General features: G+C 63.7%; 4 protein-coding genes across 8 annotated transcripts in view; 3 read left to right on the plus strand and 1 right to left on the minus strand.

Moving 5' to 3' along the window:
• Positions 1–22,669, plus strand: part of ACBD4 (acyl-CoA binding domain containing 4) — a 61,585-nt gene extending 38,916 nt beyond the window's left edge. The window contains exons 2-11 of one of the 2 annotated variants that reach the window (XM_058858294.1): positions 15,479–15,579; positions 15,648–15,768; positions 15,852–15,936; positions 16,007–16,127; positions 18,177–18,290; positions 18,989–19,095; positions 19,695–19,845; positions 21,028–21,179; positions 21,867–21,911; positions 22,217–22,669. In XM_058858294.1, the coding sequence (XP_058714277.1) occupies positions 15,510–15,579; positions 15,648–15,768; positions 15,852–15,936; positions 16,007–16,127; positions 18,177–18,290; positions 18,989–19,095; positions 19,695–19,845; positions 21,028–21,179; positions 21,867–21,911; positions 22,217–22,327 (1,077 nt within the window). In that variant the 5' untranslated portion in view covers positions 15,479–15,509 and the 3' untranslated portion in view covers positions 22,328–22,669. Of the gene's footprint in view, positions 1–15,426; positions 15,580–15,647; positions 15,769–15,851; positions 15,937–16,006; positions 16,128–18,176; positions 18,291–18,988; positions 19,096–19,694; positions 19,846–21,027; positions 21,180–21,866; positions 21,912–22,216 lie in introns of those variants that run through there. The other variant, XM_058858293.1, reaches the window with a different exon arrangement.
• PLCD3 (phospholipase C delta 3) lies at positions 886–12,159 on the minus strand. Of its 4 annotated transcripts, none has more exons than XR_009279691.1 (16): positions 11,604–12,159; positions 9,534–9,695; positions 8,148–8,376; positions 7,932–8,061; positions 7,272–7,497; positions 6,198–6,399; positions 5,967–6,111; positions 5,594–5,746; positions 5,358–5,513; positions 5,152–5,187; positions 4,502–4,661; positions 3,615–3,776; positions 3,382–3,530; positions 2,492–2,627; positions 1,409–1,520; positions 886–1,330 (listed from the first exon to the last, which is right to left on the minus strand). XR_009279691.1 is itself a non-coding variant. In XM_058858289.1 (16 exons), exons 1-16 carry the CDS (start codon positions 12,007–12,009, stop codon positions 1,242–1,244), a joined length of 2,688 nt encoding a protein of 895 aa, XP_058714272.1. In that variant the 5' UTR covers positions 12,010–12,139; the 3' UTR covers positions 886–1,241. The 4 variants fall into 4 exon arrangements, 3 of the variants coding, with proteins under 3 accessions (XP_058714272.1, XP_058714271.1, XP_058714273.1); XM_058858289.1 differs by having other exon boundaries at positions 1,409–1,558; positions 5,358–5,510; positions 11,604–12,139; XM_058858288.1 differs by having other exon boundaries at positions 1,409–1,558; positions 11,604–12,134.
• Positions 22,514–23,965, plus strand: LOC131588748 (basic proline-rich protein-like). The gene is made up of 3 exons (XM_058857658.1): positions 22,514–22,618; positions 23,211–23,385; positions 23,505–23,965. Exons 1-3 carry the CDS (start codon positions 22,514–22,516, stop codon positions 23,963–23,965), a joined length of 741 nt encoding a protein of 246 aa, XP_058713641.1.
• Positions 23,966–24,213: 248 nt separating this feature from the next.
• On the plus strand, positions 24,214–25,674 carry HEXIM1 (HEXIM P-TEFb complex subunit 1). The gene has a single exon (XM_058858090.1). It carries the CDS (start codon positions 24,444–24,446, stop codon positions 25,356–25,358), a length of 915 nt encoding a protein of 304 aa, XP_058714073.1. The 5' UTR covers positions 24,214–24,443; the 3' UTR covers positions 25,359–25,674.
• The last annotated feature ends 1,557 nt before the right edge of the window (positions 25,675–27,231 follow it).

Consider the following 27,231-nt stretch of genomic DNA (forward strand, 5'->3'; position numbering starts at 1 on the left):
CTGGAAGCATGGAAATATGGATATGCACCATCGGCATCACCCTGGGGCCTCAGCCTCCCCAGCCCCCCGGTGTCACCTCGTGCTGTGGGATCCGCTGAGAGAAAGGAAATGTTTTCATGGAAAACCTTCATCCCATCGAGATCTTTTGGGAAAGGAGTGCCCGGACAGCCTCCTGCCACGTCATGAACCTTGTCGGCCCAGAGCTCCGAGATGCTCCTGCCCACCCAGCCAAAGGTTTCCAAAGCTGCACACCAAGGCCAAGACCCCGTCTATGCACTCTCACACCTCCCTGTCCCTGCGTGTCCCTGTCACACCCCGTGGCACCACGGACCCTGAGAGCCTGTGCCCACCCCAGCCTGGACCTGTGGGGCCTCGGTGGGGACCAGGAACCCATCACATCCCCCCTGGCGGTGTCATCACATCCCCCCTGTTTGGGGTCCTGTGTCACCTATGCAAGTACCTCTGTGTCCCCTCCTGTGTCCCTGCTGTCCTGGGCTAGGGGAGGCTGGGTGTGGGTGGGGGGCACCCCATGGGACCCTCCCCCTGTTCCCATGGCAGGTTTGAGGGCTGCTCCAGTGAACCCCCCAGTTTCTATGGGTGCAGTACCCTCGGGTGCTCGGCAGCTCCCCAGGGCACCGCTGATTTGGGGATGGGCTCAGTCCTGATCCACCCACAATGGGCTCCAGGGGGTGACAGGGACACTGGGACAGGCTCTGTTAAAATAAAATCTTTATTCGACTGGCTTGATCCCGGGGTGTAAATCTGTGACTGTCACTGGTGCCAGAGCAGAGCTTGGGAACATGTCCCCACCTGGGCACAATGGAGTGTGTGGTGGCAGGGTCCCCTCAGGGACTGCAGGGTGATGGCACCGTCCTTGCACCCCAGGAGAGGGGCTGAGATCAGGTGTGCCAGGACTGGTGAGATTTGGTGTCACCCCTGTGCGGCTGTGCTGGGCTGTCCTTGGCCCAATCAACCCATCCTGGTTGTCACAGCATCTGTCCCCTCAGGGAGGGGAGGAGCAGGGCCCCGACAGATTGGGTGGCACTGGGGAGCAGGGAGGGGAACCCCCACCCCTTTGGGTCCTCCCAGCCCTGCTGTCACCACAGGCAGGTGAGCGGTGTCCTCGGACTGTCCCCACGCAGGGTGCCCACCCATGGAGGAGCCTGTTGTCCCCCACACAGAGACACAAGGTCCCTCCCATGGGCAGCTGGGGACACAAGGATGTCCCTCCTGTGGACACCTCACAGGCTCTTGCACCGAACGTGCACGAAGAGCGTGGCAGGGGACAGGGACGCCCCATCCTTGGAGAGCAGGTGGATGTGGCGGTACCCTGGGGACAGAGGGGGCTCAGTGGGTGCCAGGGGCTGTCCCCGTCCCCAGAGGGCAGCGGGGTGGCACCTGCACCCACCTTGGCGCATGCTGGGCAGGGGCAGCGTGAACTGCCCCACGAAGTCGTTGCAGGAGGTGCTGTCATAGTCCTCCACCACGAAGCGCACCAGGGCCAGCTCGGGCACCCGCACCTGGAACCGCAGCGTCTCCTCCCAGCGTGGGTTGAAACCTGCGGCACCGGCGTGGGGGTGGGTGGGGCCACCGGGGCCACCCAGGGACCAGCAGGGACCAGCAGGGACCAGCAGGGACCAGCAGGACCCCCCTGTGCACTGCCCCAGCTGAGCTGCCATCCTGCACTGGGGGATGTGGGGACTGGGGCAGGCTGGGGGAGTGGGGGTGATGCTGGGGCTACAGTGGGGTGTACTGGGGAAAAGGGGGCCATGCTGGTTCTGGACTGGGCTATACTGGGAGAATGGGGGTTGTACAGTGACTGTGGAGGAGTGTGCTGGAGGGGTGGGATCATACTGGGACTCTGATGGGATATACTGGAGGAATGGAGGTTATATTGGAGCTGGGCTGGATCATACTGGGGCTGTGGATACTGGGGAGAATGGGAATCACACTGGGCTTGGGCTGGGTGTACTGGAGGCCGTAAAGGAGCGGCACTGGGAAGAACTGGGACATGATGGACCCTGCCACTGGTGGGGATCTGGCTGTGCTGGGGAAGGGACATTGTGGTGCTCAGAGGGGACTGCGATGTCCTGGGCACTGGTTCTACTGGCAGTGGGTGCTGGGGTGTGGGTACCCAATGCACTGTCCCTCAGGGGGATCACCCTGGCATCAAGGAGTCCCTGGATCAGGGTCCCTGGGGTGTCCCTGGCACCAGGAGTCCTGAGGGACCCCAGGGTCAGGTGTCCTGGCACTCCTGGACATCAGGGGGCCCTGAGGTGTCCCTGGTGTCCTGGAGCACCCCTGGAGATCAGGTTCCCTGGGGTGTCTGCAGGGATCAAGGTGCTCCAAGGGACCCTGGGGACCAGGTTTTCCTTGGGCATTCCCGGGAATTGGGGAGTCATAGGGTTGTGAGAGGCGATAGGAATTGGGTGTCCCTGAAGGTCAGGGTGCCCTGGAGTGTCCCTGGGGGTGCCCAGGTGCCAGCACTCACCGTTGTTGAGCTTGTGGTGAGTCTGTTGCTTGGCACAGTCGGCCGGGATCCCGTGGATCTCCACACGCACAAAGGGATCCACAATGGAGCTGCCCTTGTCCCTGTTCAGCTTGGGCAGCTGCTGTGCTGTGATCACCTGTGGCACAGGGAGCTGGGGACCAGGGGACAGGCACCACGAGGGGCCCGGGGGTGTGGGGGAAGGACTGGTGCCCCCAGGAGAAGGGACATGGGTGGCACTTGGCTGGGCTTGGGGACACGATGAAAAGGAGGGAGGTGGCTGATGCCACCCAGTGGCTGACACAGCTGGATTTGGGGACAGGGTTGGTGTCACCCAGGAGAAGTGTCATGGGTGGCACAGTCAGGAGTGGGGATGGGGTGAGGAGGAGGGAGGTGGTTGGTAGCACCCAGGAGAAGGAACATGAGTGGCATGTGGCTGGGTCCTCAAGAGAAGGGACGTGGGTGGCACTTGGCTGGGATTGGGGATGGGGTGGGGAGGAGGGAGGTGGACGATGCCATCTCAGAGAAGGGACATGGCTGACACCAGCTGGATTTGGGGACAGATTTGGTGTCACCCAGGAGCAGAGACATGGGTGGTACCCAAACAGATGTGAGGGGAGTGTCAGTGTCCCCAACAAAAGAGAAGTTGGTGGCACCAGGTTGGACATGGGGTTGGCATCACCCTGAGGGGACATGGGTGGCACCTGGCTGGACACGAGGTTGGTGTCACCCAGAAGAGGTTGGGTGGCACCTGGTTGGGAGCCGGGTTGGTGTCACCTGGGAGAAGATGCAGGTGGCACCCGGCCAGGCATTGAAATGTCATGGGTGTGACCGAGCAGGGACGTGGGTGGCACCCACCCGGGCCTGGGGACAGGCTCAGGGGGTGTCCTCACCCTGATGTGCAGCGCCAGGCGCCGGGACCCCTCCCCGGGGGGGCAGCGCAGGCAGAGGGGCTTCAGGACGTAACCACAGCGCCCGTTGGGCAGGAAGCGCCCGGCGTTCAGGTCCATCTCGTACCCCGGCGTCTGGAAGTTGAGGGCCACTGTGGGGACAGTGGATGGGGTGTCAGGGTGGGTGACAGCTCCAGGGGCGGGTTCCAGGTCAGGGGAGGGCCTGGGGGTCTCACCCAGCTGGCAGCCAGCGTTCCACATCTCCTGGGGGTTGTAGTTGGCAGAGTTCATCTTGAGCCCCAGCGGGTACACGCGGCTGAGCTGGCGCGCGTTGTACCGGACCAGCGCCGGGCCTGGGTGGGGGACACGGCTCAGAGGGGCCACAGCACCCTCAAGTTCTGCTGGGGAGCCCCAACAAAGGGCGATGGGCCCAGGGACACAGACAGAGCCTGCCCAGCTGGGTGGGCCTGAGTCTGAAATGTGACCCAGGCCCTGAAACCAGACCCCAGGGTTCAGACCCCAACCCTGGACCTTGATTTTGGACCCCTGACCCCAAACCTCTGACCCTGGATCCTGATCTTGACCCCACACTTTGACTTTAGACCCCTGACCCTGGACCTTGACCATGGAGCCCAGGCCTTGACCCCAGATCTTGACCCTGATCCCTGGACCTCACACTCCAAACCAAAACCCCCGAGCCCATGCCCTGACCCAGATCCTAATCCTGGACTCCAGACACTGACCCTGGACCCCAGACCCTGAACACTGACTCCAGTCTTAATCTCAGGCCCTGACCTAAGATTCTGACCCAGGCCCCGAGCCCTTGACCTCAGTCCCTGGACTCTGACCCAGATTTTATTCCCAGCACCAGGCCCTGGACCCAGATGCCTGATCCTTGATCCTGGTCATGTGAGCCCAACCCTGGGCTCTGCCCCCAGGCCCTGCCAGCAGACCCCAGCCTCACCCACCCAGGGCAGCCTGGCTGAGGCCAGTGTGACCCTGACCCCACCAATGGAGCCACCCTCGAGACAGAGCCCATCATTCTCAGCCCATCCTGCATCCCAGTGACTCAGGACTGTCCCCATCCCTGTCCCCATCCCTGTCCCCATCTGGTGGCCCTCACCTGCCTCCTTGATGAGCTTCCGTGCCTTCCTCTCGCTGAAGGAGGACATCTGGCAGGGCTGGGGGTGGCGCAGGGCCTGGGCCAGCCCGGGGAAGGGGACAGCCTGGCAGTACACCACCAACGCCGACAGCTCTGGGGACACCTGCGACGCGTCCTTGGCCTGCGGGAGCCACCGTGGCATCAGGGACAACCTGGCCCTGGTGGCCACCTGCTGGCCCAAGGGTCTAAAGACCCCCTCCCCTGCTAGTGCTGAGTGCTGAGACCCCCAAGGCCACGGAGACCCTCAAAGCAGTGGAGACCCCAAGGTGGTGCAGAACCTGAAGCAATGGAATGATGGACCAGGGGCTGATGGAGAACTCAAGCACGTTGAGAACCTGAAGTCATGGAGAACCCAAGGGGATGGACAGCACAAGATGTTGGAGACCCCAAGATGAGGGAGACCCCAAAGTGCTGAAGAACCTGAGGTGATGAGCACCCCAAGATGATGGAGAGCTTGAGGTGACAGAGAAATCAAAGTGTTGGAAACCCCAGAACAGGCCACTCAGCCCAGCAGGAAAAGGGAGGCACAGCTGAGGGGTCCCCAAGCTCGGTCTCCTCTTCCAGGCAGTGACAGCCACTCAGTGCCCCCCCAGCTCCATCCCATGACTCACCTGCAGAGGTTTGATCTCCTGCAGCGACTGCAGCGACTGAAAGAGGAGAGAGCAGGGCTGCAGAGGGGGGTGGCAGAGCTGGCAGTGCTCAGCTGGGACAGTGCCAGGATGCCGTGGTCCCCCAGCACCACCAGGATGCTCTGATCCATCAGGACCACCAGGATGCCGTGGTCAGACAGACCCACATCCCAGGGGAGGTCTCTCACCCGCCGGGGGCTTCTCTCCTGCACCTTCTCCTCCTCTTCTTCTTCCTCCTCTTCCTCTTCCTCCTCCTCAGGGTCCAGAAGGGAGGTGATGCCCCGGGGCTCCTGCCACAGCTCTGGCAGCTTCTTGCCCTTCACCAGGATCTTTTCCTTCAGCTGCTACAGGAGGCAGGTCCGAGCTCAGGGCTCGGAGGGGACATGGGGACACCGTGGTGTGCACCACGTGCAGGTGGCCTTACCTCTGGTGAGGGGAGATCGTGGGGGTCCTGCCCGTGCAGGGGCTGGGTCAGCAGCCTGTCCCCCAGGATGGCCTTCATGTGTCGGGCCATGGTGGCCTGCTGCTCCAGGCCACAGTGGTTCTCCAGGGACAGGATAACGGGGTAGGGCGATTTCTGGGCATGGGGATGGGCAGCCCTCAGCACCTGGCACCCAGCACCTGGTACCCAGAATCTGGTACCCAGCACCTGGCACCCAGCACCTGGTACCCAGAACCTGGCACCCAGCACCCCACACCCAGCACCTGGTACCCAGCACCCCACACCCAGCACCCCACACCCAGCACCCCACACCCAGCACCCCACACCCAGCACCCCTGGGCTGTCCCGGCCTCACCTCGAAGGCAGAGTCGCGGATGCTCTCGATGACGTCGCGGAAGAGGATTTTGGAGGTGAGCGTGTGCCCGTGGTACACGACAGGTTCCCCATCCGAGCCCTCCCAGCAGTCCAGCTCCACACAGCGGCACCCTGCCCTCAGTGCCCTGCCACCACACCGGCACCAGATGAGTCCCTGGCACCCTCGAGCCACGGGACCCTCTGGGGCTCCACGGGGACCAGGGACACGCACCTGACATAGGCCTCGGTGCTGCTGGTGCCGCCGATCTGGTTGCGGGTCAGGTAGGTGTTGTGGGAGGAGGAGATGAAGTAGTGGCTCAGGGGCTGGCTCATGTCCTGGTGCACCTTGGTGTGCTCCTGGTTGAGGATGTCACCGGCAGCCGAGAGCAGGTACATCATGAAACCATCCAGCATCATCAGGTCCTGCCGCCTGGCTGTGGGACACGGTGGGAGGTGTCACAGAGAGCTGCCGTGGTGCTGGCAGGGTGACACCCTGGGGACTTTCCCCACTTGGAGGTCCCAGTGGTGCCATGGTCACCCCTGACCTGGCACTGTGGCACCCAGGGGATATGTAAGGTCCCTCAAGTGTCCCATCCATCCTGATGTCACTCATCCTGCTGGTGCCACATTCACTCTGGATGTGGCATGGTGACACCCATGAGGCGTGGAGGTTCCCTGTCCCCACCCTGATGCCCTCTGTCCTCCCAGTGCCATGGCCCCAGACCTGGCACTGTGGCACCCAGGGACGTCCCCTTTGTGTCCCATCTCCCATCTGATGTCCCCCATCCTCCTAGTGCCACATCCACCTTAAGGGTACAATGGTGACACGGAGATCCTCCATCCCCACCCTGATGTGCCCCATCCTCCTAGTGCCACATCCACCTTAAGGGTACTTTTGTGACATGGAGATCCTCCATCCCCACCCTGATGTCCCCTGTCCTCCCAGTGCTCTGTTAGCCCTGGACCTGCCATAGTGGCTCCTGAGGGTGACAGAAGTCACTCAGCAGTGTCACATTCATACCAGAGCTGGCATCACGTCACCCATGAGATGTGGAAGTCCCCCTGCTGTCCATCCCCACCTTCACATCCCCTGTCCCCAGAGTGTCACACCCACCAGGCACCAGCCAGGCCATGTGTTGGATGGGTGACACTGGGGGCACCCTGGGAATGGATACCAGGACAGTAACAGAAGCCTTGGAGGACTCGTTTTGGGGGTGATGGCACCAATCAGAGCCCCATCCCTACATCCATGACCTCCCACGGCTCGGGCAGTGCCCATCCCATCATCCCACACCCTCAGCCCTACCCTTCTCGTTGAGCTCGTAGGTGCGGATGATGGTGCGGGCCTGGCGCAGGCTGGAGTCCTCGCCCTGATCCCTCAGGAAATCCTGCAGCTCCTCAGCTGACAGGACCTGATCCTCGCCTGAGTAGCGCCCAAAAAGCTCCTCCAGCTCCGGCCGCCGCAGCAGCCGCCGGCAAAACTCCTCCAGCTCGCGGCCCTCCAGGCGCTCGTTGCCCGAGTGGTCGCACTCCTGATGGGACACAGCCCAACCTCAGGGACTGTCCCCTCCCTGTGTGGAGGCTACAGCTACACCTGTCCCCAGAGTTTGGGGGAACTCAGCTACTGTCCCCTCTGTTCCCCCATCCAGAGCCCTCTGACCCTCCACTCAGGGATGGAGCAGAGCACAGCTCCGTGCCTCAGTTTCCCTAGGTGGAAAGGGATCTTGGGAGATGGCCAGAGGGACAGCTCTCCACAGGGGAGAAATGTCCCACCTTGGGGGCACAGGGAACAGTGGCTGGGGCAGCTCACCCCACCTCACCCCTCTCCACCATGTGCTCCTGCTGGGACCCAGCCACTGGTGGCTTTACTGTGAGGAGTTTGTCAGTTCTTTGTGCTGGGGAAGGCAGAGAAGGAGGCAGCAATTCCCTCCCGGAGACAGCGGGTGGTGAAGCACAGGACAGGCACCTTGAAGAGCTTGGAGGCGTAGACATCGTCCATGTCGATGTTGAGCATCCTCAGCATGCTCTTCACCTCCCGGAACGACATCTTGTTGTCCTTGTTCCTGTCTGCTCGCTGCAGGACCCCATGGATCCAACTGCACTGGGGTAAGGAAACCACCCTGCGTCACCCTCAGCCGTCCCCACCTTGTCCCCAAGTCCCCAGGGCTCCCTCAAAGGATACTGGTCGAGCTTCTCCATCTGGCTCATGGCCTGCAGCCGCCCCATCAGCTTGGTGAGCCCCTGCACCCAGTGCCGGGCGTCCTCCTCTCCGCGGGCGGCCAGGTCGAGGTTCTTGCGGCGGCCCTTGAAGGCGAGGGTGAAGCAGTGGCGCTCGGGGAAGGCGGCTCCGTGCTTGCGCAGCCCCTCGGACTGGCGACCCTCGCGGACCCCCTCAATGTTCGCCACCGAGACTGCGGGGACACGGCGGGGAGGGCGATGGGCGCGCTCCCCCGGAGGGTCCCACCCATGAGCACCCTGCAAGACACCCTGGCTGCTGAGGGACACCCCACGGAGCCCCAGGGGACAGGGCTCGGCTCCTGGCGGTGCCACAGCCGGGTTTAACCCGCTAATCCCAGGCGAGACAGGAGCCGCGGCCGCCGGCCCTGCGGGGATGGGGACGCTGGCAGGGGATGGAGCCCAGCGGTGCCAGCTCCAGGCACCCATCCCAGATCAGAGGCTGGAAAGAGACGGGTGACGCCGGGGAGGGGAACAGAGTCTGGCTGGGACAGGACCTTGTGCTGACCCCAGGGGGGTGGGGAAGGGTGGGGACTCCTACAGCTCTGCATGGAGTGTACTGGGAGGCACTGGGAAGTGTTGGAAGGCTCTGGGAGCCACTGCGTGGAGTTGTTTGGAGCTCAGGTATGGGGTGGGGGTCCATATTCTGGATTGAATTAATATCTGGGGTGAGGGGCTGGGTCCCAGGCTTGGGGTGCAGGTCCTGCATTGGGGTCTGAGTGCTGGGGGATGTCTGGGTCCTGGGTGGGGGTCAGGGTCCAGTCACAGGTGGGGATCCAGGCTGGGATCTGGGTCCCAGGGAGCATCTGGGTCACAGGTGGAGGTCTGGGTGGGGTCTGGATTGTGGAGTTCCATGTCCTAGGATTGGGTCTGGTTCTTGCTGGGGGATTTGGTCCTGGCCTGGGATCTGGGTCCTGGTTTGGGGTCTGGAGCTCAGGTGGGGATCTGGGTTCTGTGTGGGGATCCAGGTCTTGAGTGGGGGTCTGGGAACTGGGCTGTGGTTGGGGTCCAAGGTGGAGCTCCAGGTGGGGTTTTGGGTGCTGGGAATGGATCTGTGTCCTGGGTGGGGGTCCAGGCCCTGGGTCCCAGGTGGGGGTCCTGGATTGGGGTCTGGGTCTCACATGGTGTCTGGATTCTGTGTGGGAGTCCAGGTCTGAGGCCGTGGTCCTGGATTGGGATCCAGGTGCCAGGTGGGGGTCTGGGTAAGGGTCTAGGTCCTTGGTGGGGGTCTAGGGGTGGCTCTGGGGCACTGCCCAGGTCCTGTCCCTCCCCGCAGCTCACGGCAGTGCAGGGTGGTGTCCCCGAGCCCCCATGGGACAGTCCCAGCACTCACAGCTCTGGGGGGAGCGGGCGCGCCTGAAGCGTCCCTCGAAGCAGACGGTGACCCCGTCCTCCTGCAGGCGGAACAGCCGCTCCCTGGAGCCACCCTTGGCCTTGACCTTCCAGAGCAGGGACCCCTGGAGCATCCGCTGGACATCCTCATCCTCCGTCAGGCCTGCGGGGACCAGCCCTGGGCTACTGGGGGAACTGGGGGCACTGGAGGTTCCAAGGGTGTGCTGGGGTATGGGGAGTGGTGGGGCTGCTGCACATCTGTGTGCACATCTGGACGGGATGGGATGGGATGGGATGGGATGGGATGGGATGGGATGGGATGGGATGGGATGGGATGGGATGGGATGGGATGGGATGGGATGGGATGGGACAGGCAGGAGAGGACAGACAGGACAAGCCACTGCCCTTGGGCCCCTCTGGAGCACAGTGTGGCTGCTCAGGGGGGACAGGACACAGCAGTGACACAGCCCAGCTGCTCAATCCCAGCAAAGCTGCCTGGATCCTGCATGGAGAGTGCCAGGATGGTGCCAGCAGCAGAGCTCAGGCTGGGAACGATGATGGGGTGGACTCGGGGAACTGGCGGGCCCACGCCTCAGCCAGGACTTTTCCATCTATTCACAGAGTGGTTATTTCCTCCCTTTTTTGTTTTGGCAGCCATTCCTTACATCCCCAGTGGCCACATCCTGCTCTAGACGGAGATTCCAGTCCTGGGCTGGGCAAGGGCGATTCTGGGACTCCCAGGGACATCCTGAGCCAGCCATGGCCTCGGGGATGCAGCCACCAGCTGCCAGCACCTCCTGCATGGTCACATCCTGCCCAAGGTGCAGGTGCAGGGCAGGTATGGACACACGGCTGCATGAGCGTGGGGGGCAGGGATGGATGGACACACGGATACAGGTCCATGGACACAGGGATGGACACAGGAATGTCAGATCCATGGGCACAGGAGTGTGGCTGCACGGACACCTGGGTGCATTGTGCACGAGGATGCACAGACAAAGACACACGGACACACAGATATAGAGACACAGGGATGTACAGACACATGGATCTGCTGATGCAAGGACAGACGGACACACAGATACTCAGCTAGATGGATGCACAGGTTACACGGATCCAGGCACATATGGATGCACGGACACAGGTGCTCGGTCACGTGGAGTCACAGGTGCACGTGGACACAGGGATGCACTGATACACGGAGACACAGCTGCAGGCATGCATGGATGCACAGGTGCATGGATGCACTGCTGCCAGGACACACAGACACGTGGGCACGTGGATGCACAGGGACAGTCAGACATGGCAGTGCATGGACACAGCGGCGGGTGCTCCAAGCCAAGGGGATGCACGGACATCCAGGTGCCAGGGACAGACGGACACATGGATGTACGGATGTGGAGGTACAGGGACAGATGGACACACAGACACACGGACATGGACACACAGAGCTGCAGCAGCTCCAGGCACACGACCCCGTGTCCAAAGCCGTGGGGCACAAGGCCAGACCTGGCCCTTCCCACTGCTCCCACTCTGGACTGGGCCGGCCGCTCCCAGGGACACACCTTGACCTTGCTGGGCACCCACTGCCCCTGCCTGGACTACTGAGCCCCGTGTGCCCACTGTGCCATGGGCAGCACCCCTGCCTGGGGAAACTGAGGCAGGCTGTTGGGGAGGGTCCTGGGCAGTGGGACCTGAGCCTTGGGGACAATAAATACCCTGAGCAAGGGGGCTCCTGTCACCTGTGATGTGGCCAAGCCCTGACCCTGCTGTTCCCCAAGGGCTGGGGTGATGCACAGCTCTTTTGGGGTGGCCTTGGGGACCTCTCCCATCCCGGGGAACCCTTCCCTGTGTGGGGGACCCCATCCACCCGGGGGACCCTCCCTAGCCGGGACCCTTCTGTCCCTGGGGACCCGTCTCTGCCATGGGGGGGTCCCACCCTGCCATGGGCACCTATTCCTGCCACAAGGGTCCCCACCCACTTCGGGGACCCTCCCATCCACGGAGAACCCTCCCGGACCCCTCTGGCACAGCCCTGACGGAGTTTCTGCCCGCTTCCCCCCGAACTCACCCATTTTCTTCAGGGCTCTCCCGGGCCGGCGGGAGCCACCGGCAGCGTCTGTCGGGGCACGGAGCTGCTCGGCGGCGGGACGCGCCTTCCTGCCGCAGATCATGACTCGGGACCCCCGGGACCGCCGGTACTCCCGGTGTTCCCGGTGTTCCCGGTGTTCTCGGTGTTCCCGGTGCTCCCGGTGTTCCCGGGACTCCGGTGCTGGTGGCGCTCCAGGTGCCCCCGGTGCCCCGGGCAGTTCTGCTGCTCCCGGTACTCCCGGTGCCCCCGGCCGGTGTAACCGGGCTGGGCGGTGGCGGAGGTCGGGGCTGGGGCTGGACTGGGGCTGGGCGGCCGAGCCGTGACCGGGGCCGGCCGCGGGGAGGGACCGGGAGGAGCCACATCGCCGCCGGCCGCTGTTAACCATTTGTGCCGGCCCGGGGCGAGCGGGGCTGCTCGGGACGGGACCGCACCGGATCCGGCCCACACGGGGCTCCTTCTGCACCGGGGCTACCTCAGCACCGGGAACGGGCCGGGGTCCCGCCGTGCCCCCGGGGGTTCGTCCTGTGCCGTGGGTCCCGCTCTGTCCGAAGGGCCGGCCTGACCCGGGACACACCGGGAGTCCCCGGTGCCCCCCGCGGGTCCGCCTGCACCGGGGAGCGGCCCAAGGGACACAGCGGTCACTCGCTGTGCCCGGGGAGCAGCGCCACCCTGGGGACCCAGGGCACCCCTTTGCCGTCACACCTGGGGCACCCAGAGCCCACCCGAGCCCAGCTGTGGACTGGGTGGCACCGGGCCGAGGGGCAGTGCTGGGACCCGCAGGTGACTGTCCCCACTGAGGGGACACCCGGGGAGGGGCAGCAGCGGCAGCTGGGGAGTCCCAGAGCCCCACGGGTGGCTGTGGGTGGTGGCAAAGACCCCCAGGATCATCGAGTCCAGGCTGTGCCTGACCCCCACCTTGTCACCAGCCCAGAGCACGGAGTCCAACTGTTCTTGGGCACCTCCAGGGATGGGGACTCCACCAGATCCCTGGGCAGCTTCTTCCAATGCCTGACCACCCTTCCCATGGAGAAATTCCTCCTGATGTCCAACCTGAGCCTCTCCTGGCACAGCTTGAGGCCATTTCCTCTTCTCCTGGTTGCCGTTTTCCCACAGCCACCGCTGCTGTGGGTGGGGCAGGAAGGGACGGGTGACTGCAGGCTTCTCCCAAAAATCCAGGGGAACAGGGAGGCTGTCCCAGGCCTGGCTGGGCTGTGGGGACCAGGAGCTCCAGGACAGGAACAGGAGGTGACTTTCCCCAGTGCCAGGGCTGCAGGGGTGCTGCCAGCCTCTGGGTGGGACAGTTGGGCATCCAGGGGTGAGAGCAGGGCACACTGGAGAAACATCTGGGCAACATCTGGGCACTTTGTGTGATACCTGAGTATTCCAGGGTGACATCTGGATACTTAAGGCAGCATCTGGGTACCCTGGGGGATATTGGAGTATACTGAGGGAGCATTGGGGCATCCATGGCAGCATCTGGGCATCCTGGGCGATATCTGTGTGTCCTGAGCAACATCTGGGCACCCAGAGCAACAAATGGGCTCTTCTGGAACAAGCTCTGGTTATCCCAGAGCAACCTCTGTACACGCAGGAGACATCTGGGCAGCCCCTGAGCAGCCTGGGACAGTATTTTAGTGCAGTAGTTCAAGATGTGGGCAACTCCTGCAATGTCTGGACAGTCCCTGGGCTGTTTGGGGGGGATAAAGCTCTTCCTGAATACTTTGGTGTCAGGGGACACCCGAGTCACCCCAAAAATGCACTTGCAACTCACATAACTGGGCTCTGCTCCAAGTTCTTTTCCTCCCATTGAAACTGCATTCCCAGGAATTCAGCAGCAGATGCCTGAGCCCGCTGGGATGACCAGGATAAACACCTCTGGCTGCAAAATCCGCAGCACCAACAAATCCCCGTGCGGTTCCTCCTCTCCCGCGGCGTTGCTATTTTCTCCCGCCCGCCAGCGGGTTGGAAAGGATCCCATGGAAAGCAGCAGCTCGCATTCCCGGCCGCTTATAGCACAGCACGTGTCCCGTGAATCAGCGCTCGGGATTCGGGGCTGGCTCTGCCGAGGCCCTGTTGCTGTTCCGAGCAGGAATCCTGAGTCAGAGCTTGGAAATGGCCGGAGGTTTAAAAGGCTTTACTGCTTTTGTTTAATATGTTTATTATTTTTTTCAATTCTTTATTTAATTTTATTTATTTCATCTTCAATTGGCAAAGGAAATGTTTCACCCGGAGATGTGGATGAGATTTAGGGTTGGGGGGTGTTGACCCACTTGGAATTGGGATTTGGGACTTGGAGGTGGGATTAAGGTTGGGAAACTGGAGTGTGAGGCAAGGATGAAGCCAGCACAGGGATGCTGAAAGCTGCTCTGCATCCCAATCCCAGGATCCAGCCCTGGGCCAGCTCCAGGTGGTCCCCACAGCACCCCAGAACCTCCCACCTCCCCAGGGCACCTTGTTCTGCCAGGTCACACATTGCCCACATCCCCACAGCTCCCTGCCTTCAAGGAAAGCCCCTGGAGCAGAGGGGACTCAGAGACCCCAAATCCTGCACCTTCCTTACTAGCATAATTAATTAATTTGGATAATAATTAACAGTGGGTAAAAGTATACGGTGAATAAAAGAAGAGTGGATGGAGTTGGATAATAATTAATTGCTCTGCCTGACCCAGCTGTCCCTTCCCCATGCCATGGGACCCTGCTCCTGCCCAGTGGCCTGGTGACACCGTCCCAGTGCCATATTCAGATCCCCAGTGCAGTGTCCCAGTCTCCATCCCCCAGGACCTTTGGTGAGAGGCTCCACTGCATTGTCCCCATGCCCGGTGCATTATCCCAGTGCCGCAGCGCATGGCCCCAGTGCCCCCATGCATGGCCCCAGAATCCTGGGTGAATATCCCAGACTGGTTTGGGTTGGAAGGGACCTTAAGCCCACCCAGTGCCACCCCTGCCATGGCAGGGACACCTCTCACTGTCCCAGGTGCTCCAGCCCCAGTGTCCAGCCTGGCCTTGGGCACTGCCAGGGATCCAGGGGCAGCCCCAGCTGCTCTGGGCACCCTGTGCCAGTGTCCCAGAGCATCCCTGTGCTCTGCCCCTTCCTGCCTGCCTTGTCCTGCCATGTCCTGCCTTGTCCTGCCATGTCCTGCCATGTCCTGCCATGTCCTGCCTTGTCCTGCCATGTCCTGCCATGTCCTGCCTTGTCCTGCCTTGTCCTGCCATGTCCTGCCTTGTCCTGCCTTGTCCTGCCTTGTCCTGCCATGTCCTGCCTTGTCCTGCCTTGTCCTGCCTTGTCCTGCCATGTCCTGCCTTGTCCAGCTGCACGGGTGGGGCTGGAGGGTCGGTGGGTGAAACCCTGTGGCACGCTAAGCACTGTCCCTCTGTCCCTGTGTCCCTGTCCCTGTGTCCCTGTCCCTGTGTCCCTGTCCCTGTCCCTGTGTCCCTGTGTCCCTGTGTCCCTGTGTCCCTGTCCCTGTGTCCCTGTGTCCCTGTGTCTGTCCCTGTCCCTGTCCCTGCAGTCCCTCCCGTCCCCGCCAGGGGGAGCCCCTCCCCCTACCTCTCTCTCCCGCCCTCTCCCGCCGCCAGGGGGCGCACGCGCCTCGCTCGGCGCAGGGAGCGCGGGGCGGGGGGGGCCCGGTCCGGGAGCCGCGCGCTGATTGGGCGCGGCGAGGAGGGGGGCGATGGAAGGCGGGCGCCGATTGGACCCGGCGAGGAGGGTGCCGATGGAAGGCGGGCGCTGATTGGACCCGGTGTGGAGGGTGCCGATGGAAGGCGGGCGCTGATTGGGCACGGCGCGGAGGGGGTCGATGGAAAGCGGGCGCTGATTGGCCCCGCGCTGTCCCCACACGGAAAGGGACCCGCGGCGGGCCGGGCCGGGCCGGGGCCGGTCCCGCCATGGAGGAGCCGGGCTGTGGGGCGCAGTTCCGCGCCGCCGTGCAGGTGATCCAGGGGCTGCCGCGGAGCGGTGAGTACGGGCCGGGACCGGGGCCGAGCAGCCGCGGCGCCGGTGGCCCCGCTGACCGTGTCCCGCAGGTGCGTACCGGCCCTCCTACGAGGAGATGCTGCGCTTCTACAGCTACTACAAGCAGGCGACGGCGGGGCGCTGCCAGGGCCCGCGGCCCGGCTTCTGGGACCCCATCGGCCGCTACAAGTGGTAAGAGCGGGGGATCCCGGTTCCGCTCCGGTTCGGGTCCGGTTCGGTTCCCCCAGCCCCTCTGACGGCCGCCGGCCCCGCAGGGACGCCTGGCACAGCCTGGGCACGATGTCCAAGGAGGAGGCGATGGCCGCGTACGTGGCGGAGATGAAGAAGGTGGCCCAGAAGGTAACGGGGAGCCCCGCGGGGCCGGGCCGGGCGCTGCGCGGGGCCCGTGTCCAGCCGCGGCCCTCCGCAGGTCATTGACACCGTGCCCATGGACGAGACCACCGAGGAGATGTTCCGCTACTTCGAGCCGCTCTACGAGGTGATCCACGACATGCCCCGGCCCCCCGAGTCCTTCTTCAAGAGCAAAGGGGGTGAGTGGGGGCCGCATCCGTGCCCTCGGTGTCCCCGGCTCCGCCTCCGGCTCCGGTTCGTCCCCAGGGCCCGTCCTGGTGCCGCTCCCTGCGGGGACACGGCGTGGACACACCTCATGTCACCGGCCCTGGCGGGACACTGCCGCTGCCGAGGGGCTCTTCGGGCACAGCCGTGTCCCTTTGTGTGACACACGTGTGTGTGACACATTCTGGGCTTTCTCTCCGCAAAACTTTGAGGCAAGAATTGGAGATTTGCCCTTGGCCGCAGTCCGTGTGTGTGGTGGGGCAGGGATCAGCTCCTGGCGAGGCTGTGCTGCCCTTGGCGCCGGCTCAGCCGCTGTAAACATCTGGACAGCTCCTGCACGGAGGGGATGTGGAGAAACAGGGCTTGAGAAATGGCATTATTTGGACGGGTTTGTGCTAGAGGAGAATCCTGCCCAGCCCTTTTTGTGCCTCTGGCTGCCACCTCGTGCCGGGAGGGGCTGGGGACCTGTGCCACCCCCAGGGCTGTCCTGGTGTGTCTGACTGCTGAGGAGCAGCCGGGGGAGCCAGGGGTCAGCAAGGCACCACCAGCAGATCAGCTCAGCAGCAGCGGCTTCTGGGGCTTATTCACAGCGGGTGTGTGACCTGTCAGTGGTTTGGGAGAGCTCTGGCAAACAGATTCAGTCCTGGGCCATCTGTCCTGTGCCTGTCACCCCCTGCTCCAAACAGGGATGCCAGAAGCAGTTTCTGTAAGGCTTGGCCCCAGGGTGGCCGCTCCTTCCCGTGGTACCCGGCTGCTTTGTTCTCCATTTTGATGCTGAATCCCTTTAAAAGGCAGACTTAGTTTTTCTCTGAAATTTAAAAGCTGTGTCTAAATTGGTCATTATCGACCTGGGAGTGTCACTTACAGGTGACACTGTCACTTAAATCTGAACCTGGCGGCTCTGTGGGGTGAAGGAGCCTGAGGTGCAAAGTGAGGTGCAAAGCACTGAGCTCTGGAAGGTGTTGAGTCATTTGTGTTAAAGGTTCCCCAGCCCGCCTTCAGACACTGCAATCACAGCTTTGGTTGCTCCTAACTGGAGCAGAAAGGGGATTTCAGAGTGTGGAGTGTGGCAGGTCCCTCTGGCCGCTTTGGGCACACATCTGGGAGTCTGGGCAGCTTTGGTTTTGTTTATTTACAAATACAAAACATGATAAAGCAGCACTTGGAACCCAAATCATGGATGGTTCCAGGTCCTAACAGGCCTCCAGTGCTTTCACCAGCCTTGTGAACATGGCTGACTGGAGCCAGGTGTGTCCTGGTGCTGTGTGAGGGGACAGGACCCTGCCTGCAGCCACCACTGCCAGCACACCCCGAGGAGGATTTGGGAATGGGGAGGATCCCAGAGCAGGGCAGCCCTGGCACTACCCCTGTGTGAGCTGCAGCTGCCTTGTTCCCCTCAGTGGGTCCCCTGAGATGCCACAGGCAGGTTGGGGACAGCAGAGAGGGGCAGGCAAGGAGCAGCAGGGCAGCGTTGCCACACACCTGCCTGCCCAGAGCAGGGAGCAAAGTCCTGGGACCGCTGGAAATCTGCTGGGAGTAACTGTGAGGGCTCCACGGGGAAGGGCTGGGTTACACAGGCTGCTGCTGCCCCACGTCCTTGGGGTGCTGCTGCCCACACGAGGCTCTTCCAGACAACGCTTCTTGCATTGGGCTCTTTGTTACTGTGGGTGTGCCGTGGGCAGTCCTGTGACTGTCACTGTCACTCACCACAGTGTCACTCACTGTGTGCCTGCTGCCACAGGGGCTCGGGGACAGGGACACCCCAGCCTCCCCTGGGTGAGTGAGGTGGTCTGCACAGGGTAAAGCCACATGGATTTCTGGGCTGTCAGCAAACCAAGCTGGCTCCTCTCCTTCCCTGCCAGCTGCTGGCACCTCCACAGGCTGCTGGTCCCTGGCTGGTCCCTGCCATCTGCGTGTCCCCCAGCTGTGCTGGCAGGGCAGCCCAACCACGGGGAGCCAGCACTGCAAGGACAACACGACCAACCCCACAGAATGACCCTGCTCTGCCTCTTCCCTCCGTGCAGAGAGCCAGGGGCAGCCGGATGGGCCCAGCCAGGATGTCCCAGCGAGCAGCCCAGCTCTGGAGAGCCCCAGGGACACCGTGCCTGGGGAGCAGCAGGACGGGCAGCACATGCCAGGTTGGTGTCCCTGGTGCAGAGACCTCATGGAGCGGGCACTGGGGCTGGGGCTCCATCCACCCACAGAACTGTTGGCTTCAGGCACCTCTGCTCCAGCCCTGCCACTGTTCCAGGCACTGCCCACACCACGGGGCTGTTTGTGGGTCCAGCTCTCACTGGGGTAACCCTGGACATGTGAGCTTGGCTCTGCCTCACTCCTGCCTGTGCAAGGGGGCCTGACTCTGCTAAACTGGGAAAATAGCGCCCTGGAAGGTCTGTGATGCATGAGAGGATGTTCTCCCTCGGCTCAAGCCACGTTTGCCGCTTCCCTGGCACTGGGATTCACAGGGTGCTGCAGGGAGGTTCCTCCTCCCGCTCCAGCCTTCCCCCAGGAGCAAATATGGTCACAGAGCGAGCGCTGGTGTCCCAGCCTGGCAGCCTCTAGTGCTGGGGCTGGCAGCACTCCAGGGAGCTGGGCAGTTTCCCTGCCTGTGCTGGGTATCGCACCAGTGGGGCATCGTGAGTGGCAGAAGGGGGAACTCAGTCCTTGGATTCATGGCCATGATCTGGGCCACGTTAACAGAGCTGCTCCTGCCCCTGCAGTGCCTCAGTTTCCCTCTGCTGCCTCCCCCTGGGCACACACATCCCTTGTCCCACCTGCTGCCCTCCAGACACAGCCGCTGCCCTGCCCAGGACTCAGCCCTGTGCTTCCCTTCCAGGAGCTGGGCTGGCTCCTGCCCCCGAGGCGCTCGAGGGGAGCCAGGTGACAAGTGACTCAGAGGGGGACACGTTCTGTGACACCCTGGAGCAGATGGAGCCTGAGAAGGTAATGGAGGAAGCGCTGGAGGCTTTGCCATCCCTGCTCTGCCCTCTCTGCACAGCGCCACCAGCCTGGGAGCCTCACAGAACCTACAGGGACGCCCTCCTGCACCTCTCTGTGCTTCCTGTCACTCCTGGAGCCTGGTCCCTATCGCAGAGGGGATCCTGAGGAGCCTCCCCAGCCCCCATTCCTGTGGTGCAGCTCTGCTGGGGTACTGGGGGCTCTTGGGGCTGGGCACAGCCAGCAGCTCCACATGGGTGCCACCACCTGGATTGTTCCCCTGCCACTTCTCCCAGCTGCCACAGGCCACGGTTGGCACTTGAGGTGCCATGGTGAGGCCTGGTGGATCTGGTGGAAGGAGGAAGGAAGGCCCCCCCCCTTTTGCCACCTCAAGTGTGGGCACCTCACTCCCCTCAGGTGTCGCCTCCCAAGCCAGGTGCTGGCTGGTGTTACCTGTGGGACTGAGCTTCACTCGGTCCCACGCACCCTCCACCCCCAAAAATGCCACCACAGGACAGAAAAGGACTCCACTGGTGCCCTGCACCCCCCTCACTGCCCTGGGGAGGGGAGCAGGGGTCTCAGGGCCCTTCTCTCCCATCTCATAGGCTGGGCAGGTGCGGGGGCTCACCCCAAACAGGGTCCAGGCTGGGGCTGAGCCCCCAGTGCCCCACAGTGCTGGGCAGGGCCAACGGGATGAAGGCAGAAGAGTCAAGGGGAGCAGCAGCACCGACCTCACAGCCCTGGGCTCCGAGAGAGGTGGGTGCAGAGCTGGTCCCTGCGTGCCTTCCTGCTGCTGCCCCACCTCCCATGGGCTGGCCTGGGGGCGTGGGGGCTGCCACCACCCCCAGAGAACCGAGTTTGGCTCCAGCACCTGCGGTTGGCTCATCAGTAGCTGAAGGAAGTCACAAGTGTCCTGTCTCTGCATCCCTTGGTCCCCAAGCAGTTCAGTGGCTTTAGTCCTTTAGGGATCCAGCCTTTCCTTTGCCCATTTCTTGCAGTGGTACTAATTTGCCTAAATTTGGAGGATGCTCTGCTGGCTCCTCAGCAGCCAGGCAGGGAATGCAGCCCCTGGCTCCCTGTGTCCAGCTCCTGTCCCTGGTCCAACCACATCAGCGGTGCCTTTGGATGGGGGTGGTGCCAGGGGTGAGCCTGGCCCAGGAGGGCAGAGGGTGAAGCTGGGCCCTGTGCTCTGGAAGCCTTGGGGACAGCAGTGCCACTCACCTGATGCCACCCAGCACTGCTGCTGGTATCTGGGGACCACCAGGCCTCGAGCTGTGCCACAGCAGGGAGGAGCCTCCTGCCCCCTCTGTGCTGTCACCAGACATTCTGGGCTGCCCTGGGGTGCCATTGCCACCCTCACTGTGGAGCTGGAGCCATTGCCTCACCTGGGCACAGCCCACGTGTCTCACCCTTTCCCCTGTTCCTGTTCCCTTCCGGCCTGCTTGACCTTGGCACTGAACTTGTCCCGAGGCCGATGGGGCCGGGCTGGGCTGTCCCCAGGGCCTGGCAGCGAGTCCCTGCCCGTGTCCTGCTCACAGCCTGGATTATCCAGGTGTTTGCCAGGCTGGTTTGGGGAGAGCAGGGCAGGGAGGAGCTGTCCTGACCCTGTGTGTCCTGCCCGGTGGTGGCACCTTCACCAGGTGTCACAAGGTGACCCACACACACCACAGCAGCCACCCCGTTGGTGGGCTGGCCACCCACTGCCACCACCATGGCACTGGAGGGACACAGCAGTGCATGGCCCTGGGGACAGCCTGGGTGCTGCTGGGCTGCCAGGTGGGGCTGGGAGCGGCTGTGGCGTGGGCAGCCCACGGCAGGAGCCCTGTGGGAGTCGCTGCTCACCAGTGGGTGACAGCTGGGGGTGGGCAGTGCCAGCCAGCCCTGGCAGCCGTGTGCCCGTCCCTGTGCCCAGCCCTGTGCCCATCCCTGTGCCCACAGATGTCCGGCTGGCCGGGGGGGACCCCGGGCTCACCCCGGGGCTGGCGGCAGAGCTGGAGGCGCACGTGGCCGGCACGGTGCAGGCGCTGCAGGAGGAGCTGTGGCGAGTGCAGGAGCGGCTGAGCCGGCTGGAGACGCTCGGCACTGCCCAGGTACGGGCTGGGGGCAGGGCTGGGACAGCCGAGCTCAGCTCCAAGCCCTGGGACAGAACTGGCCCAGGTGTGGGGACCCCTGCAGTGGTTGGTGACACGTCCTGGTGGGGACAAGGCTGGTGCTGCCCTGATCTGGCCCACGGTGCTGGCAGGGAGCTGCTGCCCCTCGCTGCCACTGCCTCACTCATTCCCACTGCCCTGTTTATTCCCACTGTTCCACTCATTCCCATTGCCCTGTTTATTCCCACTGTTCCCCTCATTCCCATTGCCCTGTTTATTCCCACTGTTCCCCTCATTCCCACTGCCCTGTTTATTCCCACTGCTCCCCTCATTCCCATTGCCCTGTTTATTCAACTGTTCCCCTCATTCCCATTGCCCTGTTTATTCCCACTGCTCCCCTCATTCCCATTGCCCTGTTTATTCCCACTGTTCCCCTCATTCCCATTGCCCTGTTTATTCCCACTGTTCCCCTCATTCCCATTGCCCTGTTTATTCCCACTGTTCCCCTCATTCCTGCTGCCCTCTCATTCCCGCTGCGTCTGGGGTCCTGCCTGGCTGCACCACCTGGATCCCTCGCAGGAGCCCTGCATGGACTCTCCAGGCCATTTCCTCCCTCTCACAGGGACACAGGGGCTGGAAGGGGGGTGCCAGCCCCACCTGCACCCCAAAATCTCTCCTGTCTTGTAGGGGGACGCGGCTGGGACAGACCCCGGCCTGGCATTTGTTCCACAGGTGAGTTGACGGTGGAGGAAGTGCTGCAGGGTGGCCCTGCTGTCCCCCATGGTGTCCCCACCATGGCTGGGGACACAGCTGGAGGAGGTCAGGGAAGGGACGTTCAGCTGGGGAGCAGGTGACATCAGTGGGGACACGGCCCCAGGGATGGCGGTGTCGATGCACAATCTGCAGAGAAGGGATGTGACCAGGACCACCGAGCAGTGGCAGTGGTTCCTTTCAGCAGAGGGCTGAGGGGGTGTTTGGTGACATCGGTGACACCTTTGTCCCCTTCCCCACGCCACCTCTCTCTGTCCCGTCGCCAGGCAATGTCCCCGTGGCGCCTGACCGTGTCCCCACGCACGCTGCTCTTCCTGGCCACCTGGCCCTTCGTCACCCAGTGGCTGCTGCGCCACTGGCAAGGCAGGAAGAGGTGACCACCACGTCCCCGCTGCCACCGCCACCGCTCCTTCCCCATCCCGCTTTGCACGAGCCGGGGAAGCGCCACGGAGCCACGCGGGAATCGCTTCACCAGCCACGGGCTCTGCAGGCCGGGCCCGGCCGGGGACACCCCCGGGCACCAGCACCGACACTCAGGGCCAGCAGCGGCACCGGGAGCGGGGATGGGCTCGCCCCGGGGGCCACCCCGCCACGGCCACGCACAGACGGACCAGGAGCAGCTGCAGCCCCGCAGGGACAGCCACGGGCCCGGCCACCGGGGCCACGGGGTGCGGGGACATCACCGGGCCTGCCTCAATTAAAGCTGCCTTTTCGGTTCAGCCCCGCTGCCTGTGCCCTGCGAGGGGAGAGAACCGCGGCCAAACGCTGCGGCCCGGCCACCTGCTCCGGCCCGGCCACTGTCCCCAGCCGGCCACTGTCCCCAACCGGTCACCCCTGTCCCCTCCTGGTCACCTCTAGAGGGGCATGGTGGCGAGGCTGGCCGTGCCTGCCATGTCCCCGGTCCGGGACCCATCCCCTCCCCCCGGCCGATCCCGTGCCCGCCCCGAGGGTCGCCCCCACGCCAGGGGGTGGCGGTGCCCCCTGTGCCACCGGGCCCGTGCCAGCGCCACCCCCGTCCTGTGCCGGAGACAACGGGGGGGAAACCCCCCGGGACCCCGCGGGGGAGGGAGCGGCTGGGGACCCCCGGGACCTCCCTGGCCCGGGGTCCAGCAGTGCCATCCCGGGGGTCCCCGGTGCCGGTGTGGGGGCTGGGCAGGGCAGGTTCCCCCCGCTGGTGGCACAGCGGTGACACAGCCACACCCCCCCGTGCCCCGCCTGGCCCTGGGGCTCCGGGACCCCCCTGTCCTGCTCCCCCCTCAGACACGGAGCCCCAGCAGCCCCCCCAGGGCCGCCCCCCGGCCCGTCCATGGCTCCCCCCAGCCGTGGGTCCCTATGGCGTGTGTCCCTCAGCGGGGACCCCCAAACCCCTCCGGTCCCCTCAAGGCCGCGGGGCCGCCCCCCAATGTGGGGCCCGAGGGGGACATCGCCACCGTGGGTGGGGGTTGCAGGACCAGGAATGGGATCAGTACTGGGACCGGCACAAGGCCCGGGACCTCCCCATCCCCCTCCTTCTCCTTCCTATTCCCCTTCCCCCTCCCCCCCACACCCTCCCAGGCTTCGGGAGCGAGCTCCGCACCGCCCCTGCAAAAAGGGAAGCGGCGCCTTTAAGAAAGGACTTCTTTCCGCTTTGGTTTGTTTACATCTCCCTCCGCCAACTGCAGCACCGCCGCAAGCTGCACAGCGCCGAGATCCTTCCGCTCGCCTCCTTCCCCCCGGGCCCGCGCACCCCCGGAGCCCCTCCCGACCCTCCCAGAGCCCGGCCCGGCCGGGCCCGGCCCTGTAAAACCGCGCCCGGTCCCGGGGTCCCAGCACCGCCGGCGGCGCCTCCGCCGCTCGGGGACTCTTTTCGGACCGTGCCACAGCTCCGCTGGGGGGGGGGGCGCGCGCGCTGCCCTCGGCGTGGGCCTGAAGGTCGCGGGGCGCGCGCGGCCCCGCTCACGGGGACTCCCCCGCCGCGTGGTACGGCCCGGTCCCGCCCACGCCCCCTCACGATTGGTGGAGACGCGCACGAATGACGTCCATCCGGGCCAATGGCGGCCAGTTCCTGCAACGGCCGGGGGCGTGTCCGTGCGGGCGACCTCGCCCCCCGTGCCCGCCGATTGGCCGCGAGGCGGCACCGCCCGCGCGCGCGGGGCCGTGGCGGCGGCGCGGGGCGCGCGGCGGGGGCGGGTCCCGGCGCGCGGCGGGGCGGGGCGCACAGGGCGCCTGCGCGGAGCGGGGCGGGGCGCGCGCGGGTATAAAGCGGGCGGCGGCGGCCGAGGAGAGGCAGTCGGGAGCGGGCGGCGGCGGGCGCGGGTTGGGACGTGGGGTGGGATCGCGGCGGGAGCGGCGGCGGCGGCGCGTGCAGTGCGCGCGGGGAGGCGGGCCCGGCGGCGTTAAACCCCCCCCTCCTCCCCCCCCACTCCCCTGGGCCATGTCCCGGGCGGCCTGAGCGGGGCCGGCCCCATGCGGCGCCGGTAGCGCCCGGCAGCGAGCGTAGCCGAGCGCAGCGCTATGGCCGACGCTGCGCCCGCTGAGCCGGGGCCGGAGCCCCAGTGCGAACCGGAGCTTCGCTCCGAGCCCGAGGCGCGGCCGGAGCCGCAGTCTGAGCCCGAGCCGCAGCCCGAGCGCGGAGAGGCGCCGGCGGAGGACGGCGATGCCGGGCGGCTGCCGCCCCCCGGGGCGGAGGCGGCGGCGGGCGGCGCCGAGGGGCGGCCGCCGGCGGGTGGAGCGGGGCGTCCCGGCCTGGGCCCGCGGTACCGGGCCGTGGGACGCACCGAGGAGTGGCCGGTGAAGAAGAAGCACCGTCGGCGGCCGTCGAAGAAGAAGCGGCGCTGGAAGCCGTACTCAAAGCTGAGCTGGGAGGAGAAGCAGCAGTTCGATGAGCGGCAGAGCCTCCGCGCCTCCCGGCTGCGGGCGGAGATGTTCGCCAAGGGGCAGCCGGTGGCTCCCTACAACACCACGCAGTTCCTCATGGAGGACCATGACCAGGAGGAGCCCGACCTGAAAACTGGGCTGTACCCGCGGCGAGCGGCCGCCAAGTCGGACGACACGAGCGAGGAGGATTTCCTGGACGACGCGGCCGACGAGGACGGGGGCAGCGACGGGATGGGGGGCGACGGCAGCGAGTTTCTGCAGAGGGACTTCTCGGAGACGTACGAGCGGTACCATGTGGAGAGCCTGCAGAACATGAGCAAGCAGGAGCTGGTGAAGGAATACCTGGAGCTGGAGAAGTGCCTCTCGCGCATGGAGGAGGAAAACAACCGGCTGAGGATGGAGAGCAAAAAAGCCGGGGGGGAGGCGGCGGACCCGGCGCGGGTGCAGGCGCTGGAGCGGGAGGTGGACAGGCTGCGAGCCGAGAACCTGCGGCTGCTGCGGGAGCAGGAGCTGCCCCGGCAGGAAAAGGGCCCCTGCAAGCCGGGGGAGTGACACTGGGCAGGGGGGCGCGGGGGGGTTTTTACAGTGCTGGGTGGAACATTCGGTCCTTGTACAGAGTCGCCGCGGACCCTTTTTACGGGCTAAATTGCAGCTGGGGGGGCTGAGAGCTCCCCCTTTTTTAGGTGGCTGTGACGGGGCAAGGGGGGGTTGATGTATTGGTGATACCTGGTTTATGGTTTTAATTTTTTTTTTTTTGTGTCTAAACCAAAAAAAAAAAAAAAATTCCCCAGGAAAGCTGTAAATTGGCCAAAACTGACTATAAAAAAAAATATAGAGGTCTAATAAATTTAATTACTTGTAACTGTAATAGTTTTGGTGTGATTTCTCGAAAATAATCAGAATGGCATTCCACCAGGGAATACACCTTGGATTATCTTCATCGTGTTATAACTGTTGTTTGATTAAACTTAGTTGTAATTCCCCACTTAACCCTTTTTGTTATTATTTTCCCCTATTTCTTTTCGATTTTAATTCTGTTTAATGAGCTGAAATAGTTAAAAGTACCTGGAAAGGGGGTAAAATGGTGTGTGATGGACACAGAGGGCAGCTCACTGAGTCAGTAGGAGAAGCCTCAAGTCTGTCTGTTTGCCTAAGGCTCACTTAAACTTGACTCTGTTTCCCTGCAGCTCTGTAGGAATCCAGGTCATTAATTGAAATCTGGGCAAAAACTGCCTTTAAAAAAAAAAAAAAATCTACTTCAAGCTACAAGTGAGAGAGAAAAACCTTGAAGTTTTGGAGCAGCCCAAGGAAAAGTTTTGGTAGTCAGCACTTGGCCTCTGAAATGGCTGACGAGAGCGCCGGGAAAGGCGATGGCTCAATCTCCCTCCTGCTGCACCTGAGAGCCGGAGGAGGAGGGAAAAGCAGCAAAAGCTCCGAGCGCTGGAGCTTTTTTGGGGGCAAACAGGTCCATGAAGGGCTGAGGCTGCTCTGGCTGGGGCCGAGGTGCAGGCAGAAGCCGTCGGGATCGGAATTGGAGGTGATGAAAGCTGTACCTGGCGAGGCAGGGCCCGCAGCAATGGGGGAATCGGGCCTGGGGGGGGACAGGGACCGCAGCGGGGGTGAATCGGCAGCGCCGAGGGGCTGGAAAGGTCCCACCAGCTTTAACCCCAGCCTGGCCAAACCCCTGACGCTCCACGGGGGAAATCCAGCCTTGAGCAGGTAACAGAGTTCAGGGGCATGGGGGGAGAGCACAGGGACGGCCCCAGCGCTGCCAGCGCAGGTGGGGTGGGGTAAAATCGAGGGTTAAAGCGGCCGAGGGAGCTGCTGGAGGGGGGATGAGACCGATTTTATCCCCCCGCCGCCAGCTCTGGGGCACCGGTGCGGGGAAGGAAACGAGCCAGGGCCACTTGCTCAAGAGCCCGGGAGCCAGCGGCTCCTTCCCTGTGCCATGACATCACCGCAGCGCCGGGGGAGGGGGCGATGATCCTGCGGGATCCTGCGGGATGGGATGGGACCGAGCCCCGCGTCCTCCTCCGGCCCGGCCGCTGCTTCCCCGCTGTTTATTTCCCTGCCGAGCGTTTTCTCCCGGGGCAGGACGCGTGGCTGATGGCACCGACCGGGGTCCCTCAAAGTCCCAGCTCTGTGAAATGCGGCTCTCGGCCCCTCGTTCTTGGGAAAACCTTGATCCAAGGGGATATTCTCAGTCAGGTTTTGCCCTCATCCACTTACCCCCCACCTGCCAGATTCAAGAGTCTGAAATAAATGTTTTCTCTGCAAATGCTTTAAAAAAATACAACTTAAAAAACCCAAATCAAACAAACCAGCTAACAGGACCATAATGATCAGCTCTCCAACCTCTTCTGCCCCCACCAACTTCTCCTGCTTTATCCCGTGCTGTTTTAACAACATCCCCTAGGAACCAGGT

This window comes from Poecile atricapillus, chromosome 27, assembly GCF_030490865.1.
Source record: "Poecile atricapillus isolate bPoeAtr1 chromosome 27, bPoeAtr1.hap1, whole genome shotgun sequence".
In the NCBI taxonomy this organism is placed as follows: domain Eukaryota; kingdom Metazoa; phylum Chordata; class Aves; order Passeriformes; family Paridae; genus Poecile; species Poecile atricapillus.

Excerpts from the sequence above, each read along its gene's own strand:
- LOC131588748 (XM_058857658.1), top strand. The coding sequence starts at position 22,514 with ATGGGCTCGCCCCGGGGGCCACCCCGCCACGGCCACGCACAGACGGAC. Across the intron at positions 22,619-23,210 it reads CCGGCCACCGGGGCCACGGG|ACACGGAGCCCCAGCAGCCC; the intron begins GTGCGGGGACAT and ends CTCCCCCCTCAG. Across the intron at positions 23,386-23,504 it reads GGGGGACATCGCCACCGTGG|GCTTCGGGAGCGAGCTCCGC; the intron begins GTGGGGGTTGCA and ends ACACCCTCCCAG.
- PLCD3 (XM_058858288.1), bottom strand. The coding sequence starts at position 12,009 with ATGGTTAACAGCGGCCGGCGGCGATGTGGCTCCTCCCGGTCCCTCCCC. Across the intron at positions 7,498-7,931 it reads ACGCCTCCAAGCTCTTCAAG|GAGTGCGACCACTCGGGCAA; the intron begins GTGCCTGTCCTG and ends GTGTCCCATCAG. Across the intron at positions 1,331-1,408 it reads CCTGCCCAGCATGCGCCAAG|GGTACCGCCACATCCACCTG; the intron begins GTGGGTGCAGGT and ends CTCTGTCCCCAG.
- HEXIM1 (XM_058858090.1), top strand. The coding sequence starts at position 24,444 with ATGGCCGACGCTGCGCCCGCTGAGCCGGGGCCGGAGCCCCAGTGCGAA.